The following is a 19,295-nucleotide window of genomic DNA, read 5'->3' on the forward strand; positions in this document are numbered from 1 at the left end:
CGCCACATGAGCTTAGGTTTCCTGTCATTGGGGCTGGGTTGAAGAAATCGATTTTCCAATTCAAATATAATAACCCAATATTGATTCACCTTTCATTATTTTAATATGAGCCTCATACAGTCTCCTCTGAATGTGTGATAGTCTCGCATGACCACCCTTCACGCGCAATGAGATCTGGTCATGCGAAGAGACAAAAACATGGCAGGCGCAGCTCCACCGAAGGCGCCTGCGAGTCTAAAGGCAGATGTGTGGTTGCTGTTCTCATTTAAAAACTATGGAGAGACAGCGAAGAGCTGGACAAAATCAGAGCCATACGCAAGATGTGCAAGAAGAAGCCGTCGGTACACACTGTAGTCGGTGCCGCTAGATTAGCATCACACATTATTTACCTGTCTATTATTTCTTCAGATGTGTCTAAACTGTTGGTCATGTTAAATAGAAAGTGCATAAATGTAACTTCTTTGTGTCCATTCTTGATGTAAATATGCATTTTGAATAATGCACCAGGTTAGCGGTTCAATTTACAGCATCACTTCCTCTGAGAACCACAGTCACATCTAAGCAACATGAATCAGGACCTTGTGAATTGGAATTGAATCGATTCTAGAAATCAGTGGCAGATTCCAGCTCTACCTGACATCGTCACCACCAACTGTGGTTTGTTTTTTATTTAACACTATTTCGCACTTTTTGCTAACTCTGCCAACTCAACTTGACCGCTCTCTTGCTAACTAGCCTGCATGCACTTGGCGCGGTGGTGTTGTGGTAGTGTGACAATAAAAATACTGCTGCGGTTAGCATTTAGCTCAAAGCAACACTGTACCAAGCATGTCAAAGGCTTTGTATATCCCTCTGCACCCTGAAATGTGGTACTGTATAACAGGATAAATGAGTGAGTGGCGTAGAGAAACAGAAAGAAAAAAAAACTTCTCTATCTCTAAACATGCAGCATAACATTTTGCCTATCAGCTGCTCCCATCCTATGATATCATAATCAGCTTTGAAAAGCCCGTCTTAGTCACTTGCTGAACACAGTGAAGGAAGCCTGCGGAGGCTTTATGATGCCTCACCCTGCAGGTCTTCTCCGATGCCCAGAGCCAGGCCATCTTTGGTCCACTGAACAATGCCCGAGTAGTTGAAGACAACACAGGACAGGATCACCCTCTGGCCCCGCACCACCGACTGGTCTGCTGGCTCCTGAGAGAACCTCGCTGTCCACACTGGAGAGATAGAGGAGATTGGGGATTAAAGAGAGGGATAGGTTAGCGACTTTCTCGTGTACACACTGCAGGAAAGTTTGTGTAAAAAAAAAAAACCCAAAAAAACAAAAAAAACAAAAACAAGGTTATAGCATGTTATTGTATCTTTGGTTTTGTGGTTAATTGATTAGTGACTGCGTTTCCCTCTGGCAGCGGTGGAACGCCACGATTGCCACCTTTGATCACACGGTGGCTTGCGGCCATTAACCGTAGCGCCGAGGAGTGAGGAACGGCATGGAAAGACAGAGGTGTCGAAGAAGAGGAAATCAGAACAGAGTTGGGGGAGAAGAAAGAGAGAGAACGAAGAGGAAGAGGCGGTTAATGCTGACTCAGGAGAGAGAGAGGAGCTGGGAGATCAAACACACAACTTCAGCCATAGGGTCTCTCACACCCCTTTTCTTCTCGCTCCTGACTTTTATTTCTTCAAAACTCTCCGTCCCTCCCTCTCCTCTCCTCTCTTGTTTCTCCCCTCTTCATTCCTCCCTATGAGTCATCTCACAGGCTTCCACTCCCCAAACCAAAACTACAGTGGCTGTCATTGTCTACTAGACTCTCTCCCTCCAGTCTGTAGTCCACTGCCACAGCAGATAGCCCAGCGCCGTGCTGGCCCACCGACCAACTGTCTAATACCAGGGAAAAAAAAAAAAAAAGACCCTCTCTGCTATTGTTCCACACTGTATGATGACAAGTTGTAATTAGCTGTCCCTTGAAGAAATGACACTCGTATAATAGAAGAGAGGCAATCACTGTGGAGGATTTGCATCTCCCTTTAAATTTTCATACTCTCCATTCTGTCTCTCGCTTTCATTTTTCTCCTCTCTCCCACTTGTTATTTCGAAGAATATCGTACAGTAGATCATTAACCCAATGCTGCATTGTACACCCCCCCACCCTCCTCTTCCTCCTCCTCCTCTGCCATTACCTCTCTCCCTCTGTTCTCTCTCTATAATGTTGTATGTCCTTTACCCAAATTGCTTTCCTTCACTCTCTGCTTTTCCCTCTATATGTATGCATCCCCACTCGCCTCTTTCACTTGGTACATCTATAATGCTGTCTATGAATGTCCTTTTGCCACTCTGATTTTCCTCTACCTCTCCCTTACTCCAGTATGTACATGCCTCCTTCTTTCTATATACATATATAATGCTGTATATGTCATTTTACCCATAATGCTTTCTATTTCTGTGTTCCTCCTCCTCGCTGGTTGGAAGGGGGTTAGAGGCGGACTGTCACAACTCATTTATCACATTAAATATCAGCCCTCCAGCACTTTCTCTCTCCCTCTCTTTTTCATTCCCCTGTTCGCCCGTCCCTTTCTTCTCTCACTTTTTCCCTCACTCCCCTTTCTTCACCTCCTACCATTTACATCTCTCCTTCTCACTTGTCCTCTCCACTTTTTTTATCACTTGTTTTCCCTTACCCGCCCTCTCTCGTTCCCTTACACTTCTCCCTCAGAGCCCTCCAGCGCTTTTCTGAAGGTTCCCATCTCTCTCACTTTTTTTTTAACAACTGCCATATGCCTCTGCACCCCACTGCCCACCCCCCACCCCCATCGTGACCCTCAGTCCCTATCTCTCACGTTACCCCTCCCTTTTGGTTTACACGGACATGCACTCTCCCCCTATCATGTTAGATTTAGTGTGATCTGCAGAGGTATAATACGCCTGATAATACAAAAGAACCCAGCCATGCAAAAAGATTCCCTTACCAATCACAACAATGGCTTCTGACATTAATAATATGAAGATAGAGGAGTTGGTAAAAAAAAAGGGGGGGAATCAGATGCAGATGGAGCTTTGGCGCATGCATACCTAGAATAATTCAGCAGTGAACCAATGAAAAAAACAACAGAGGCCCTTAATTTGTTCCCTGAGGAACGCCCAAATTAACTGGATTAATGAATTAAGATCAACATAGCAAACAACATAGCAACAGCCATTTGGCTATGAGAAGTTTGGAGGTAAAACATGTCAAATGAGTCACAAAGATTTAACTGAAAACACTATGAAAAGGCATCACAAGAGTACATGTTTTCACCAGTCGGCAACCACATTAGTTCAGTTATATGATTCTTCCAATGGCTACAAGAAGCTGACTGTATGGAGGTAAATAAGAAACTACCAACTTATTTCTAGCAATACAAAATCAATATATTTCTTACACTAAGTTATGGTTGGTTTATTTGACTTCATTTCATGTGTGTCTTGGTGAAGGTTTTTGAAAATGATGAGGAGATTAACCCTTAGAAGGCCTGAAAACCTATCTTTTCAATCATCCTGTTACTATGAAGGATGGGACCCTACGTGCACGAACAATTTTCTGCCAAAATTACTAACAGTTTGGTCATTTCACATGAAAAAACTCTGTATTTCCTTTTATTCTTTGTGCTCCTGTTACTGTTTTTTTAAAGGGGTTCAGCTGGTAAAAAGCCATTGTCCATGCACAGAGTTTTTGAGTGTCGGATTTTTAATAAGTAATGTTTCTTGGGTCCATGACTACTACCCAGTTTACTGCTCCCTGCCCCCTACTCAAACTTACATTAACTGGCTTCAAATAACAGTAAGAGCCCAAAGTGACTTCTTCAAATTTCTTCTTTTGTTCACCCAATAATAATCAAATTTGCCTTGATTTGTTTTAAATGACTCATTGTTTCACACACTATTTTTGCAAGACGTAAGTAAACATGCAATAACTGACTGTTATTGAACCAAGATGTAAACACAATCCTAACATGTTATCTATTTGAAGACGATAAGGCTTAACATGTTAGCAAGCACTTGCGTATTCAGACATTCAGCAAATCAAGGGGGACTCCGGAGTCGGGTGGTAATTCTCTATGGGTTTGTTATTATGAGTGTTCCCTTTCATGAAGTGGTAATTGAGTTGGAGAATTCATAATTAGCAAGATATTTTAGAAGAATTGCATTATAAACAAAGGGTAATTTTTTTCCCCTTCATTTCCTATATGCAGCCAGTAATGTAATTACTGGCACATACAGCATGGATTTATACCATCTTAAAAAGCATGAGAAGCCTTTTCTCAGATATACATGGGTGTAAAGAGAGTTTAGCTGGGTTTAAACTACCCCGCAACCTCGACAGTAGCCTGAGGGCAAGCAAATCCTCTCCTCCAACACCTCAGATATGCTAGCTGGAGGTATTCCCTCAACTGCCTCAGTAAACCACAAACATAATCCAAAGTGAATACTCCTGAGTGGAGGCTACACAATCTGTGGAGAAAACACCCATGCAAAAGGCTGAGGACTGAAAACACTGACTCATTTAAACATGTGCTCATCGCCTTCTGATTTCCATATTACCCAGTTACCACTTGTCAACACGGTGTGTGTGCTTGTGTCTCTCTGTGTGTGTGTGTGTGTGTCTGTGTGTTCAAACAAGGAAATCTACACGCAGAGTGCAGCCAGAGCAAAGACAAGGCAGAAGGAGTGTATGCGAGGGAGCTTGTATTCTTTCATTATGTGGGTTATGCTGCAGTGACAAATTTAGAGTGTGTCCTGATTTCCTTGAGTCACTGATCCCCAAGATACCACCAGGAGACTCCAAGCACCCTGTCCACACAAAGACCACGGTCACAAAGAGCTGTGACCATGACCATGTGCACATGGAAACACACGCACACACAAAAAACAGGCAGCACAGATGACCTAACCCTCACCACATGGGCTAACCATTTCCTGTCAACACACACACAAACATAACCAGCCTAAACCCCAAACATATAATCGACACATAGAGGCGGTTTCCTGAACATAAGATTACACCACGACTCGGACTAAACCGTCAAGCCGGCGGAGCATCCCCGTCTCCGTTGGGAACGGGTCTCAGTTTAGTCTGGGATTAAATACAGCCCTAGTCAAAGTTTGGAAAGGGATTAGGATTAATCTGGGGCCGAGGACAACAGCCCCTGCAGACACTGTGACACCAACCTCGGCTTGTCAAAGCAGACACAAAGCCAAAGGCAAGCACGCACTGCCTCGCCGGGTGACTCACCAAAAGCATGGCCACACGCCGCCATAGTGTGAACCACCACAGCAATTTAACCCGAGAGCACCTCTCGCACCATGCGATGCTGTTTTAATAGCAAGGTAATGAACCGTCTATTTGTTGCTGAAAATTACTGAAAGGGTATATGCATGCAAAGATGTTTGGGCTATTTTTAGCAAGCGTGCTGTTCATATGCCCTGTATTCCTTAATTTGCCACACACCCTGCTGTTTGGTGGTGAATGTCAAAGCTTGCTTTTCAGCATTTAAACACAGGCTTTGCCTCGCCTCTCTGAACGGGACAGGAGACAAGGTTGGAAGTGATGAGTTCTGGGAAAAGGTTCACTGGTGGCATTCAGCCTCATTGAATCAGATGCTATTAAATAAAATGCCATTTGTATGGATTGTTATGCATCGATCTAATTATCTTTGTGTCTGGCCCCCTCCCCATACCCCTCTGTACCCCTCCAACAAACCCCCACCCCCACACCCCCTTGCCTTCCTCTCCCTCGCTCCTCTCCAGCCAATCCCGCGCTTCAGCTGGATCACAGACTTGCGTCACCATAGCAACAGCTGACGTGTAAAGTAACTGCCCAAAAAAAGTTTTTCTGTACCCGCGTGTCTGCGAGCGTATGTGCATCTGTGTGTCTGATGAAACCCTCCCTTGTGCTCGGTACACCCATTTTTCTGAAAAAACATTTTTCAATGACCTCATCCTCCCTCCACCTATCCAATTAATAGTCAGGCAGCCACACTGGTCTCTCATTATTTCTCTCTCTTTCACCCCCCCCACCCCCCACCCCACCCCACCCCCTCCCTGCCCCACTCTCCTCACTGTTAGTCAATCCGCTCCAAATTGATTTTGTTATCTGTCTAATTCCATATCGCCGCTGTGTGTGGCCGATGTGTTGGTGTTACGGAGGGGCTGCCTGAAAATGAGATGCAGGAAGGAGAGAACAAAGAGACGGCGAGGAGGTCCACAGACACAGAACTGTGAAGTGTGATGGAGGAGGATGACATCATTGTTTCAGGACAAAGTTGCAGCCATAGGAGTCATGCGGCACTGACTCACTCTCTCCCTGTCTGCTGTATATGACTGAACATACATCTAGTTGTCAATCCGTCAGTCAGTCCGTGCACTGACACGTCTGTCTGTGCATCTCTTGTCAGTATGTGCATGAGAGTGTTTGGACTTTACTAGTGCAGCTGTCTCTTTAAAAGTTCCCTTTTAATTCAGAAAACTTCTCCAAACACGGATGAAGCCTTTTGTTTCGGCTCCTTGAAATCTGATTTTAATACACTCGGGAAACACATGCTAAATGCACCATATTTACATGTATGCATGGTCTATCTAATATATGCTGTATTTAATGTATATACAGCTGTAAGTAATGATTATTTGAATCCTAATAATCCCCATTAAGGCTATAAAATGTTGTGTTTGAGAAGCTTGAAGCAGTAACTTTTTGCATTTTTGCTTGACAAAGGATTAGTGATCTATCTGTAAGCTGACTAATCAATAAACCGCCCGATCATTTCAGCTCTAAACTGTATCCACAAACTACACAAGCACATGCGACTCTCTTCGTTTATTCATCTGGCCGTGGGAACTCTAGCACCTGTGCCCGTCTCCTCTCGACAACATGGCCGCCTGGCAGGATGGCCATAATAACTCGTCGCCATGGTGACGGCGCTATAGGAACAAGCGAGAGCCATAGATGGGAGAAAAAGTGAGGAGTGAAAGGAGGTGACCCGCTGAGCCTGCTGACACCGTGTCAGTCAAACACAAAGGTGACTCCTGGAGGTGGGGACGGAGCAGAGGGAAGATTAGGGCCGAGGGGAGAAAGAGCCAGAAACAGAAAGACTCCGAGACTCCTTCCTTTGTTTGCCGCATTGTCTGCCTGCCTGCTCCCTTCCTCTGTCATCTTACCTTGCCATCCTCCCCCTTACTAGCAGTCAGCGACCTCTCTCTTTCTTCCTCTCTTTTGTGGCCTTGCCCCCTCCTCATTCCCTATTCACTTCCTTTTGTCTGGCAGGCATCTACTTAGAAATGAACACTCCTCCTCATTCCCTTCTAGGGCTACCTTTCCACCTTCAAGCATGTAGCTTCCCTCTCCCTCCATCAGTCCTCCCTCTCATTCCCTCTCTCCATTACTACCAAAATGGTTGCTGTGGAAACAGTTTTATTTGGAAATGGCAGGAAGAAATTTAGCGCTGTGCTTTGTCTGTCCATTTTGATACTGTCATGTGCATGAGAGTGCACGTGCTCCTATGAAGGTGTGCATGCACTCGTTTTCTATGAATGTGAGTTTGTGCAGGCAGAGTGTTTGTGCATGTGCGTGTGTGTGTGTGTGTGTGTGTGTGTATGTTTGATGTCTTCACATCTGAAGACCTTTATTTGTACCAAACCTGTTACAGACATTGTTACCATGGCTACAGCCAGTGAGGACCACTGACACAATGATAGACACAGTGGCCATGGCAACCCCAAGATCAGTGGTGGGTAATATGATAATTCATGGACGAGGTATGTGACACATTACGGGCACATGAATATGCTCAACCGCTGGTAATCCACGAGTCTTTGTGCAGCTAACATGCCGAGCGGCTGACAAAGGATACTCTGCTGTAACCAAGGGTGACCAGAACTAACAATAGCTGTCCTCTGGTTAAGCTTCAACAACATACATATCAAACTGCTTCTCCGCAGTAGTGTGCTTGTGTAGCTTGTAGCGCAGGGGTCGCCACTGAATTCAACTGGCACAATCGATATCATAATGAATCAATAATTCACAGCAGTGGTTCCCCATTGATTTTGGGCAGCGACCCATTCCTTGAGCCACTCTGCCTCCAAAAAGCCACGTGATCGAGCAAGCGCACATCAGCGCCATCAGCTGTGACAGCTTTCAGATGGTCCACCAATTCACCTCACGTTACAGCATGGCGCAGTGATGGAATCCAGCAGGACTACTTTTACAAGCAGCATCCCGTCGATAAATCACCTCCTCCAAGGTCTGCTTTAATTCAATCCAGTGCAATCTAATTTTATTGGTATGTACTGTAGCTTCTTGCAATGTCATCTGTCACAAACCATCCAATAAAAGCCCGGGGCCTTGACCTCAGAGAGTGGAGTAATATTCATACATAGCCTCTCGCTAATATCACCGCCATATCAAGTGCATACTGTCACTTTGAAGAGGAGGGCGTCTTTGTTGATAGAAAAGACACTAAAAGACTAAAGAGCAACAATAATCAAGCTGGGCTGAGCTCTGTAGACTTTTAAACTTTGGTAGCATTAGAAAACAGCTTGTTTAATGAATGAGGAGCAGTCTCTCATAGCATGACTTATAACACGACTTATACTGTATAGTATACTTTGGGCTAGGCCTTTTAGTTCCAATTAAAGGTCCCCTACTTTACACTTTTCCTGTGTTTTATTTGAAGTGTTGATTCATAAGGAGATATATTTGTGGTTTTAAGAAGTAGTTTTTAATCTCCTCTGTCAGGCTTCTCTCTGGAGCTCTAGTAACAACAGGTTAGTGGGCCAATCAGAAGACAGGAGGCTCTGAGCCTCTCTTCTGATTGGTGACTGTTTTCAGAGTGATTGAATAAAAATATAGCAGATTTCAGATAAACACTCCTGCAAGGTTGGTTGATGGGTCCAGGTGGGCGGGGCTTGGGATGTGGCTGAGAGCTATGACTGCTTTGTTGTGACATCACAAAGTTACAGAATTTCTAACAGTTTGTATTAAGGCTCAGTTTCTGAATACAGGCTGTGTGCATTTCTCTGTGGACTGAGCGCTTTGATACTTACACAGTATTAATAGAGAACCTAGACCTGCTTTATAAACAAACAACAAATGGAAATCTACCTTTATACTATATGGGACCTTTAAGTGAGATCCTGATGCTACAGCATAAAATGTCTTTTTTTCCAATGATGTTCTTCTAACTTGGTGGCAACAGGTTGGAGATGTGTACAAAGCTAGGTTTATTAAAAAATGGCTCCCCCACAAAGCCTTGACCTCAGCCCCATCCAACACCTTTGGGATGAACTGGAATGCTGACTGTGAGCCAGGTCCAATCACCCAACATGGACAGGAGCAAATCTCTAGATCCAGGTCCTTGTGAAAAACCTTCCCTGAAGAGTGGAGGCTGTTGAGGCAGCAGATTAATGCCCACTACAACTTTTTGGCCATGTAGCGTATCCTCCATCAACTTGACATGACTTCCTCTAATGTAAATTAAATAAATCAAATCTGGATCTAAGAACATGGGTAAACCAGGTTATGGTAAACCTAGCCTGGAGGGTGTTGCATTAAGCTGGCAGTGGCGGTCCCTGACAAAATAATGCATCTGCACAATATTGTTTTAATGACTGGACTTCAGAGCCATTGATGATTATTACTACCAAGAGATTGCTCACTCATTACAATTGAGCCTGCAGGCTGTTATATTACATGACGAGGAGACAGCGAGCATTGCGGTGCTGTGGTAACCGATTTAGTTAGACGGCTGACCCAAATGTTGTTATTGTTAAAGGAAGATGGATGGAGAAAGTCGAATCTCTCCTTCTCTCTCTCTATCCCTCTATCCCCCTCTCTCTCTCTCTCTATCTCTCTCTCTCTCTCTCGGCCCTGTCCCTGTTGAGGAGCAGAAACTGGGAGAGCGGAGAAATGAAGTGACATCATCAGCGTCAGCCACATTCCTGCGGAGGGAGGGGGTGAGGAGGAGGAGGAGGAGAGGAGTGGGGGGGTGGGGGGGAGAATGTCCCAAAACTTTTGAGGTTACAGGACCGACATTCCCCCCTCCCCCCTAAAACACACACACACACACACACACACACACCAATGCATCCTTTCTCCCTCCCTCTGCTTGTGTGTGCATGTTTTCCAGTACACGTTACTGTGTGTGTGTGTGTGTGTGTGTGTGTGTGTGTGTGTGTGTGTGTGTGAGTGTGTGTGTGTTACAGTACATGCGCTCCTCTTCCTCATCATGCGCTCCCTGTTTTAATTCATGTGCTTCTCCTCCTGTCCCCTCCCCCCCCACCAACTCATACCAACTCCCCCTTCCCTCTTCAACCCCTCTTTCTCTCTCCACCGACCAGAGGAATGCAAGAACCACATCTGGAACTTATTAGAGAGCAGAGAGAGGGAGCGAGAGGGAGAGAGAGAGAGAGAGAGAGAGAGAGAAAGGGGTAGATGGAAAGAGACGGAAAAGTAATGGTGGGGGGAGGAGGAGAAGAAGAAGAAGAAGGGAAAAAAAAGTCGGATTAAAAAAAAAAAAGAAAAAGTCCAGGAGGGGACAGAAAGAGAGAAGGAATGAACTTTGGTAAGCAGAAAGAGGCTCATGTTGCGAGAGAGAGCCAAAGAGACGAAAAAGAAAGTTAACAGCAACTCCGATTAATGCCAATTAACCTCAGCGGGGACGGGGCAGGGGAAGAACTCAGCTGGCACCTCAGATGTGGGTTCAATCACTCCCGATTCCAGCGCAAATGTAGCCTTTGAACCGGCCTCGACCATATTCTGTCTGAATGAGCAGCTTCACTGTCCCCACTGAGGGAGCAGCCAAGCCTGAGTAATAGTCCCTTTCTCTCCGCCGCTGGCCTCCCGACCACTCCTCCCTCCTCCTCCTCCTCCGTCCCTCGTCCCTCTCTCTTCTCCCCTCTCCAGGCTCGCTTTTTCTTTTCATCCAGCGCACCCTCCTCCCCGCACTACAATACTGCCCCCCCACCCCACCCCTCCACCTCACCACCTCTAAAACAAACAAAACAAAACAAAACAAAACAAAAAAAAAGTCGACGATCATGCTTCACCCACCTGCCCATGAGACTACCCCTCTTTGCCCCCCCCTCCACCTCTCCTCTCCAAACAACTTTTTCTGTAACCCCCCCCCCCCCCCCCCCCTCCTCCTGCCCCCCCACTCCTACTCCCTCCATCACCCCCAAATTGGTCCTCGCTGCAAAAATGTGGCCGCGCAATTTGGGAAAACAAGGCCAATAGATTCAGTCAGATGTGATAAAGTGTTCCTCTCTTGCTCAGGGGACTCTGCATAAAGAAACATTTTTAAGGGGATGTTTTTTTTTTTTCATTTTTCTTTTTATAACTTGGATGCCCCCGGCCTGTCAAGCACAATCAGATTATGGGGCCTTTAAATCCTGGGGCTTCACTTGAGAAACATTCACAGCATAGCTGTTGAGGATGCTCAAAGGAAACACTTGTATACTTTTGATTTAATTTACCTCTGACCACAAGTTTGCTAACGAATTATCCTACTAAATACTTCTGTACTTCTATCAGGGTCTTTTTTTTTTTTTTTTACTGGATCATCTGAGAGCATGCATGCAAGCCTCTTTGTTCTCCCAAGCACCACTTCAAAAAGCATTATAGGACACTCGTGTCCAGAGGAATGCCCTTAAACAAACATATCAACCGAGAGAAGAAATCAACATGTCACACGTTGACAAACACCCGCCGGGACAGAAATGCCAAGAATTTGTTGATTGAATGGAACCCAATGGGGAACAACAGGCGTGGATGTACATTATAACATTATGGGCTCCATTCCCAGATTGAGCTTTACAGCTGGTTCAGTGATTGCTTTCAGTGGCTGATGTCAATTAGAGATGCTTTTCGGTAAATAGGCTTCATTCAGATCCCGTTAAAAAAAACCATGACCCGAATTCGCATATTAACAGTAGGATGCTCCTACTGGAGTCACATCTCGCTCCCCGGGATCAAAATTAAAAACAGACTTCTGCCTCGCTACATATGTCACTCCAGATCTACACTCTGAGCCACAGAGGGTTCAGTATAGCACCGCAAAAATGGTTCGTTAGCCTTGAAACCATGGCGGAACGCTTTCACGTTGCTATAAATAGTTCTATAAGCAGTAATCCGTTGGAGTATCCTTACAAGTTTGAGTTTATGTAGGTGGCACTTTTTTCTCTATCAGCTACTACTGCTCATACATCATCTCTCCAAGCAGAAACAAGCACTTTTAGTGGTTATTACAGCCAACTGTGTCCACATCCCTCTTGTAATGAACTTTAGAGGTTACATTCCAGATCTGCATGAGCTTAATGAGACAGAGGATTGGCTATGTGGGATTAGCTCGAGCTAACTGCTCAGTTCTTCTTTTATTTATTGTGAGAACAAAAAAAAAGGAATCACTTGCTGTGTGATAGAGGATTGTTTTTTTTCCCCCACCTCAGCAAATGGAAAAATAGTCACTGTACATGACTTAGATAGGAAAAATTGGGATTCATTTAGATGAAAATGTCACAGATGATTACTGGCAAGAACGCAGGAAATGCTGTAAATCGGCAGTTTTAACAGAGTGTTTTAGTACTAAACTGGATTCTTTATGAGGCTTCCCTAATTCTTCATCTTTATTTGAACTGTTACAGTCGACTTTGAGTCATTAACATTACACATATAGTAGTAGAACCACTACTTCCCCGATCAAACAACCCTTGAGGAACCCTTCTTTCTCTGGGTGTAAAAGCCCCCCGAATGTGTCTGACTCCTCCAGCGTCTGAATATTTCCTTTTGCCGAGCACAACTCAGGAATCCGTCTGAGGTCTATGAATCACGGCTCGGCTCGGCTGATTCAGAGCGTACAGTAAAGGCAGCGGCGGCAGCTCATGGCCTCGGTCCACACAAAAGGACAGAGGCTGACAAATGGTACACCTGCACTGGAGCCTTTGTCCGAGTCAGCATTTCACACCACCGTCTGGCCTGTAGGTGCAGTGCCGCAAGTCCGACCTCAGGGCTCTGCTGCTCATTAGGAAGTTAAGGGAGTGTGTTTGCAATGATTGATTATGCAGGAACATTTAACAGCTGCGTTAATGGTGGCGCTTGCTTGGGACTTATTACCAGGTTGGTATGTAGATACAAGGCCGGGATACTAAATCAATCACAGTGGTGTTGCTAGTAGAGACTTTGTCCTAGTTGCAGCTGTATCATTTAATCTAAATAACTTAAAAACATTCTGATTCACCACAGCTTTAATTAGCTGCTCGACTAATAACCATGCAATCATTAGCTCTGCTAGGCAATTACATGTGTGCAAATTGCAGACCATGGAATACTGTTTTACTAGTCTAATAAAGAGATAAGGGTCTGCGTGCTCCTTGGAAAAATGCGCCTGCACCTACAGTAAGTTTTTATCTCTTTTGAGGTTGATTTTCACTCTTGCTCTCTCCGGATTATGCCTATTCCTCTTATGCTTTCATAGCCCAACGCAAAAGCCACAGTGGAAGATTTGAGACCTTACATCTATTACAGCAATTTAAAATCTTACAGCCTGCTAATCTTGTCTTCGGGAAAGCCTTTGGAAGCAAATATGTTTGTGTTTGAGAGCCCAACATGGAGTAACAATGGATTATACCGTTGCTACAGTGCAACAACAGACAATGGGACACATGGCTTCACACATGTAATTGGTCTGTGTGTGTGTGTGTGTGTGTGTGTGTGTGTGTGTGTGTGTGTGTGTGTGTGTGTGTGTGTGTGTGTGTGTGTGTGTGTGTGCGTGTGTGTGTGCGTGTGTGTGTGTATGTGCTTATGTAGGTGCGTGTGTCATGAACGGTTTATGAGTGGACAAACAGGGCAACAGCATGTGACAGAAACAAGGGGTCCCGATGGAGAGAGAGCAGGGGCTGTGCGTGTGTTTGTGTGTTTGTGTGTTGCGACGGTTGCCAGATTGTGTCACATGTGGATTCGTGGAGCGCCTGATATGTGGATGAAAAGGATAAATGTGCTCCTGACTGTATGTAGATGTGCTTGCGTGACACCCCCCACCCCCAGCAACACACTTTGGGTGGATGCTGAGCATGGTGAGCCAGGCTGAGCGATACAAAGCCTGGCAGACACGGTGACATCATCCTTTTCTATACCTTCGCTTCCCTGAACACGCCCCCTACCTATGATGAAGTGGTCGACTGGCAAGCCAGCAACCAGCCGTGCACGCTCCCGGTCACCCATGGTAGACAATGAAGGTGTGTGTGTGTGTGTGTGTGAAAAAAAAAAAAAAAAAGAGGGGAGGTCTGCTATGGCTGTGCCGCCACGACGACACACAGATATGCCTCGATCAAACAGGTAGCTTAGAGAAATTACAACCATCCTCTCCTCCTCCTCCTTCAGCCTCCTGTCTCCTAGCAACTCTGCTACAGCTGTGATTATCATAAGCCAACAGTCTACCTGGCACCCCACAGGTATGGAGGGGGAACAGATGCATGGGCGCTGCTGCTGCTGCTGCTGCTGCTGCTGCACAGCCTCATTGTGCTGTTCAAATGCAACAGAGAGGGTTAAAATGGTCAAGCACTCAGGTAGGACAGCAGGATAGGAGCACAAGAGGGGTGTGTGTGTGTGTGTGTGTGTGTGTGTGTGTGTGTGTGTGTGTGTGTGTGTGTGTGTGAAAAGGGGGGGGGGCTTGGGGAGAGAAGCTGCCTTTCACTACAGGATCACTACAGGGGCTGGTAGCAGTGGGCTCATTGACTGACAAGCCATTCAGACGCGATAGCAGTGTGGAAGTGCTGCTGGCATGTAGAGCAGCGCTGGTCAATCACTGTCATTCCCGTCACGTCCTCAGCGCCTCACCACGGCCCGTTAGAATAACGGCACCGGTGGGTTTGTCATATGCAAAAGGTCATTTAGGCCGGTGGTGGACGCGCGTGCAACCGCTCATGTTCAAGTTGGATGCATGCACGCACGTGCACAATTGTATTCGCAAGCGTACAGACGACAATGATCATAATTAGAAAAAAAAAAAAGTGTGGTGATCCATTGCTGCGGTGCGGACACGCAGTCACACACACACGCGCGCGCTCCCTCTCTCTCTCTCTCTCTCACGCAGCTGCACGCGCACACATACGCCTAAGGTGATCCACCGCTGCGGTTCATATGGGAATGCTATTCAATCATATTATATGTCTTTCTCTTTTTCCTCTCCACAACATACGCACACACACACACACACAATACACACACATACACACACACACACACACACACACACACTTCTCAAAGATCACCGACGGAGGGCTGTGATTGTTTTTTAAAGCCTCTGTGTCTTCACAGAATTTTTTATCTGAACCATACTCGCTGTTCATGATGCGCTTAAAAAGAGAGAAATTCAGTCTTACCAGTTTGAAAACTCAACACCAAACTCAGGAGCAGCAGCCTCTGCATGGTTCAGCCGACCAATAAGTCCGTTATTGGCTCAGACCTCCGTGAGGACAGCATCAAAAAGCGGGAGTTTACTGACTTTAACAATAATTATAGAAACGACAATAATCCTCCTGCGTCGCTCCTCCTCGCTGGTCCCTTGATTCGTGCTGGACGCGCTCGGCTTTTACACCATTTCACTGCTTTTTTCACCTCTCTCCTCTTCTTTGCTCTCCAGCGACAGTCCGTTTTCTACTCTAGACCGAGGCGGTAAGCGAGCGGTAATGACACAGCTCACACTTCCGGTCGTGATATTCAAAGTAAAATCCACATGAAAGAATGTGGTTACACTGATGGAGATATGTTTCATTTGTGTAAATAAAATCTGTCAATAATACATAATAAATATATGTAGTAGGCTTTCAATTTCATAAATACGTTTGTTTCTTACATTCACAGTGTTTTGTACTTTTGCTTGGCACCCAAACCTAGCCTATGTGATGTAAGCCATTTTACAAAACACTGTAGTAACTATACTACAGGGTCACAGATTGTCTTCTTAGTGCTATTTTCATAATTAATTTATATTTTCTATAAGAATAAACTATATTTTCTTCCAAATCTTCTTTTTCTGGCAATCATCCTCTTTCTAATTTTTTTTGTTTGTTTGTTTTGGAGGTGTTAAGGAATACATCTTTTTAGAGAATGTGCATTCTGGTAGAACTCAGCTAAAGAATGATTTATTTAATTTCTAATTAAATTGAATTAATTATACCCTAATATATAATTTCAAAACCTTTATTTGTATTAGCTACTTATTGTTTTGCCATCTCTCCCTCAAACAATAATAAAGCTATTTTTGACGCCTCTCTTACAAATAATATAAAATAAAATTTCACCCAAAGTGATCACGTTCTACTTCCGGTGCTTGCTGTAATCTCTCTGACTTGACGTCATATTCTCATTAGCGGCGCATTCCTCTCTCTCTCTCTCACTCTCTCTCGCTCTCTCTCTCTCTCTCTCTCTCTCTCTTTCTCTCTCTCTCTCACGTCAGCATCACCACAGCACTGCCCCCTTTTTTCTCTCCCTCTGGATCTTGCACAGTCCACCACCGGCAAAAAAATACATTATGAAATAAAAAAATAATAATAAACCAGCTTAGAGAGGCATAATCATTTTGACACATTTGCTGTAGCAGAGACTGCTTGGTTTCTGCTTTTCACAGTGGGGCATTAGGTAATGAAGTAATTTTAGACAGGCCTACCTTAACTCACCTCTAAGCCTATATCCACCTCATTTCATAATTCATATGCAGGGTACATTGTAAACATAGAGATATCTATAAGAATATCATGGGAAATGTTTGAACATGTACGTCCAATGTGAATACAGAACATGCAGTAAATTTAGACTGATATTACACATAATTCGAAGGTGATATTGTGTCACACTGAGCTCTATATTTAAGAAAAAAACACAATTAGAGGAGATGCTGTGTTCTGTCAGTAAAGGAGTTGGGCCCATAGAAGAAATGAACAATGCAGGAGTATTTACATCACTCCCTAAAATAATATTGGCCATTTAGTGGGATAAAGCAGTGATGTCACCATAATAAAACAGCCCTAACGACTGACGAATAAACCCAGCACATCCTAATTCCTGTAAGATAATATAGGCTACCGATTTTAGGGGACGGTTCCCTGCGAAACTGTGGGTGTCACAGCTCAGCAGGTCTCCACAGTGAGCCGGTTCCTCCCGTCTCAGACAGACCGGGAGGAGAGAGTGATTTTACAGAGATGCTGGAGCGCCCCCCTGTGTCGTCGACCAAGAGTGACCCCGCATGTGCTCCCAGCACAACTGGAGCAAGGATCCCAAAATATCTGCGCTCGCGCGCGCGCACTCTCGCACGCACGCCCTCACGCACATTTCGCTGGCTTGGCAGGATTCAGATGTAAGCCATTACAATAGGCCTATGACACACTCACCTTGTTATTAACAAACGTATACGGCCTTTGTCCATCTTTACTGGCTGACAGAAGCCTTTGCGAGGAGCTGTGAATACATAAAATATAGTAATAATTCATATGTTAATGTATCATTGATAATCTACTGTACAGAATATTTTAAGGGAAATAAGAAGAAATACATTTTTAATAATTTGACACGTTTCGTGGTTATTTTCTAAGCTGAAGCCCAAAATTGTAGCTACTCTATGAAATTATGCTCACAAATGAAAATGCATCTACCACACTGTCATCTTTAAGGGTTTTGTACAAGATATCATTTTCCAAAATTATTGGAGCTGCTCTTAATCCATGTCACCCCTGTTAAAACAGATGTGGCTGAAAATACTGAACATGGGGTATAAAGTCAGACACCAGGCAAAATAAAGGAAAAAATGTAGGTTAAAATTTATATTTCTTATTTGTTGCTCATATGAGTAAATCTATTCAGTCTGAACCGACATTCTTAAATAAAATCTATACTCAAGATTGTTTTTTTTTTTGTTAGGCTACTATTAGTTTGAGTATAGCAGAAAAGAAGACACTATTCAAAGAAGAACGGTGATGGAGTTGTATTTCATTCTCTTCACTGTAGCTCACATTATAGCTACGTTAATGCGGCTATTTCATCGTTTAAGCCTGCTACCAAAACATCATTACTGTGTCCGTATGATAAAAACATTCGCAGGTCTGCCGTGCGGCACACAGAGTGACTCATCTCTGCCGGGACTCGAACCCGGAGCCTCTGGATTAGAAGTCCAGCGCGCTATTCCATTGCGCCACAGAGACTGCGCCAGAATATCCTAGGACTGGCACGGTTTACATACTTCACATCTTCTCATAACGCTGCTCTCTGTATCCCTGCAGCATCAGGACCAGTCTGAGCCGACATGTTGGTTCTTCCGGGGCCGACCGCCAGAGGGCGCTGTTATATGCTGAGGTGGGAGGGTCCTAGGAACTGCGTCAGGTTAGCAGGTGTATGAGAGGAGGTGAAGAGTCCGAATTTACAAAAATAAAAGTCTCCAATATGTGTTCTCAAGCTAGACTTTGATTTTGAAACTGCGCCATCAGGAAATTAATTTCTATCAGGCTATCTTAACGCTACTCGCCCAAATGGTGTCTGTCAGAGGTTTTTATCATCCGTTTTCACTATGAAATATTACGTGTATGGGTGAGTAGACAGATTTAAGTGAAAAGGGAATTATATTCTATACGATTATTGGTCATTTACGGACATTTTGAACCAATTCACAGAAAAATAAATCGTGTTTCCAGTTAACAGGAATAAAAGGGAACTGTGCTTGATATCCCTGTAAGAAATAGCTTAGTTAGCCTTTGTACGGTAAAGTCACATTTATTTTTACTCTTCATAGTCATGGAGTCTCTCACATGTAGGTCAACGGAGGTCCTGTGTGGAAATGGTGCAGGATTCTCACTGTGCGGAGTGATACTAGTGAGTAGTGGGGTTACACCAAGATTGCATCAGATAACCAATTAGGCTACTACACACACCTCCCTCCACGCGCCCTTCACCGCAGTGTGACACCCTCATTAACTTTCTTTTCTACTTTTCATGTCAAGAACACCCAAGTGGAACAAGCCAGGTTTTTGTTCTGTGCAGCTTTGTTTGTGTTGGTGCAGCTACAGTGTGTAGCATATAGGCAGCACACTGTAGTAATGTGTCCACACACTGTAGTATGTGTAAATTCTTGTACTTGGTGATTCATGTGTTTAATCCCATATAATGTATAATTCCACTTCTTATTCCTCCAGTCTCCCAACCCCCTAGTCCTGCAAATCCAGCCTAAAAGAAACTATTAATTGTTCTATGAATATATATTTCTACATACATATATATATTTCT

General features: G+C 44.5%; 1 protein-coding gene and 1 non-coding gene across 3 annotated transcripts in view; both read right to left on the minus strand.

Moving 5' to 3' along the window:
- kirrel1a (kirre like nephrin family adhesion molecule 1a) overlaps positions 1–15,764 on the minus strand; it is a 32,831-nt gene extending 17,067 nt beyond the window's left edge. The window contains exons 1-2 of one of the 2 annotated variants that reach the window (XM_056369575.1): positions 15,407–15,764; positions 1,071–1,220 (exon numbers count right to left, since the gene is read on the minus strand). In XM_056369575.1, the coding sequence (XP_056225550.1) occupies positions 1,071–1,220; positions 15,407–15,452 (196 nt within the window). In that variant the 5' untranslated portion in view covers positions 15,453–15,764. The remainder of the gene's footprint in view (positions 1–1,070; positions 1,221–15,406) is intronic. The other variant, XM_056369576.1, reaches the window with a different exon arrangement.
- A 2,382-nt stretch (positions 15,765–18,146) lies between these two features.
- Positions 18,147–18,220, minus strand: trnar-ucu (transfer RNA arginine (anticodon UCU)). Its single transcript has one exon. It is a non-coding gene; the product is annotated as a tRNA-Arg (tRNA).
- Between the last annotated feature and the right edge of the window lie 1,075 nt (positions 18,221–19,295).

This window comes from Seriola aureovittata, chromosome 23 (assembly GCF_021018895.1).
Source record: "Seriola aureovittata isolate HTS-2021-v1 ecotype China chromosome 23, ASM2101889v1, whole genome shotgun sequence".
NCBI classification, from domain to species: Eukaryota; Metazoa; Chordata; class Actinopteri; order Carangiformes; family Carangidae; genus Seriola; species Seriola aureovittata.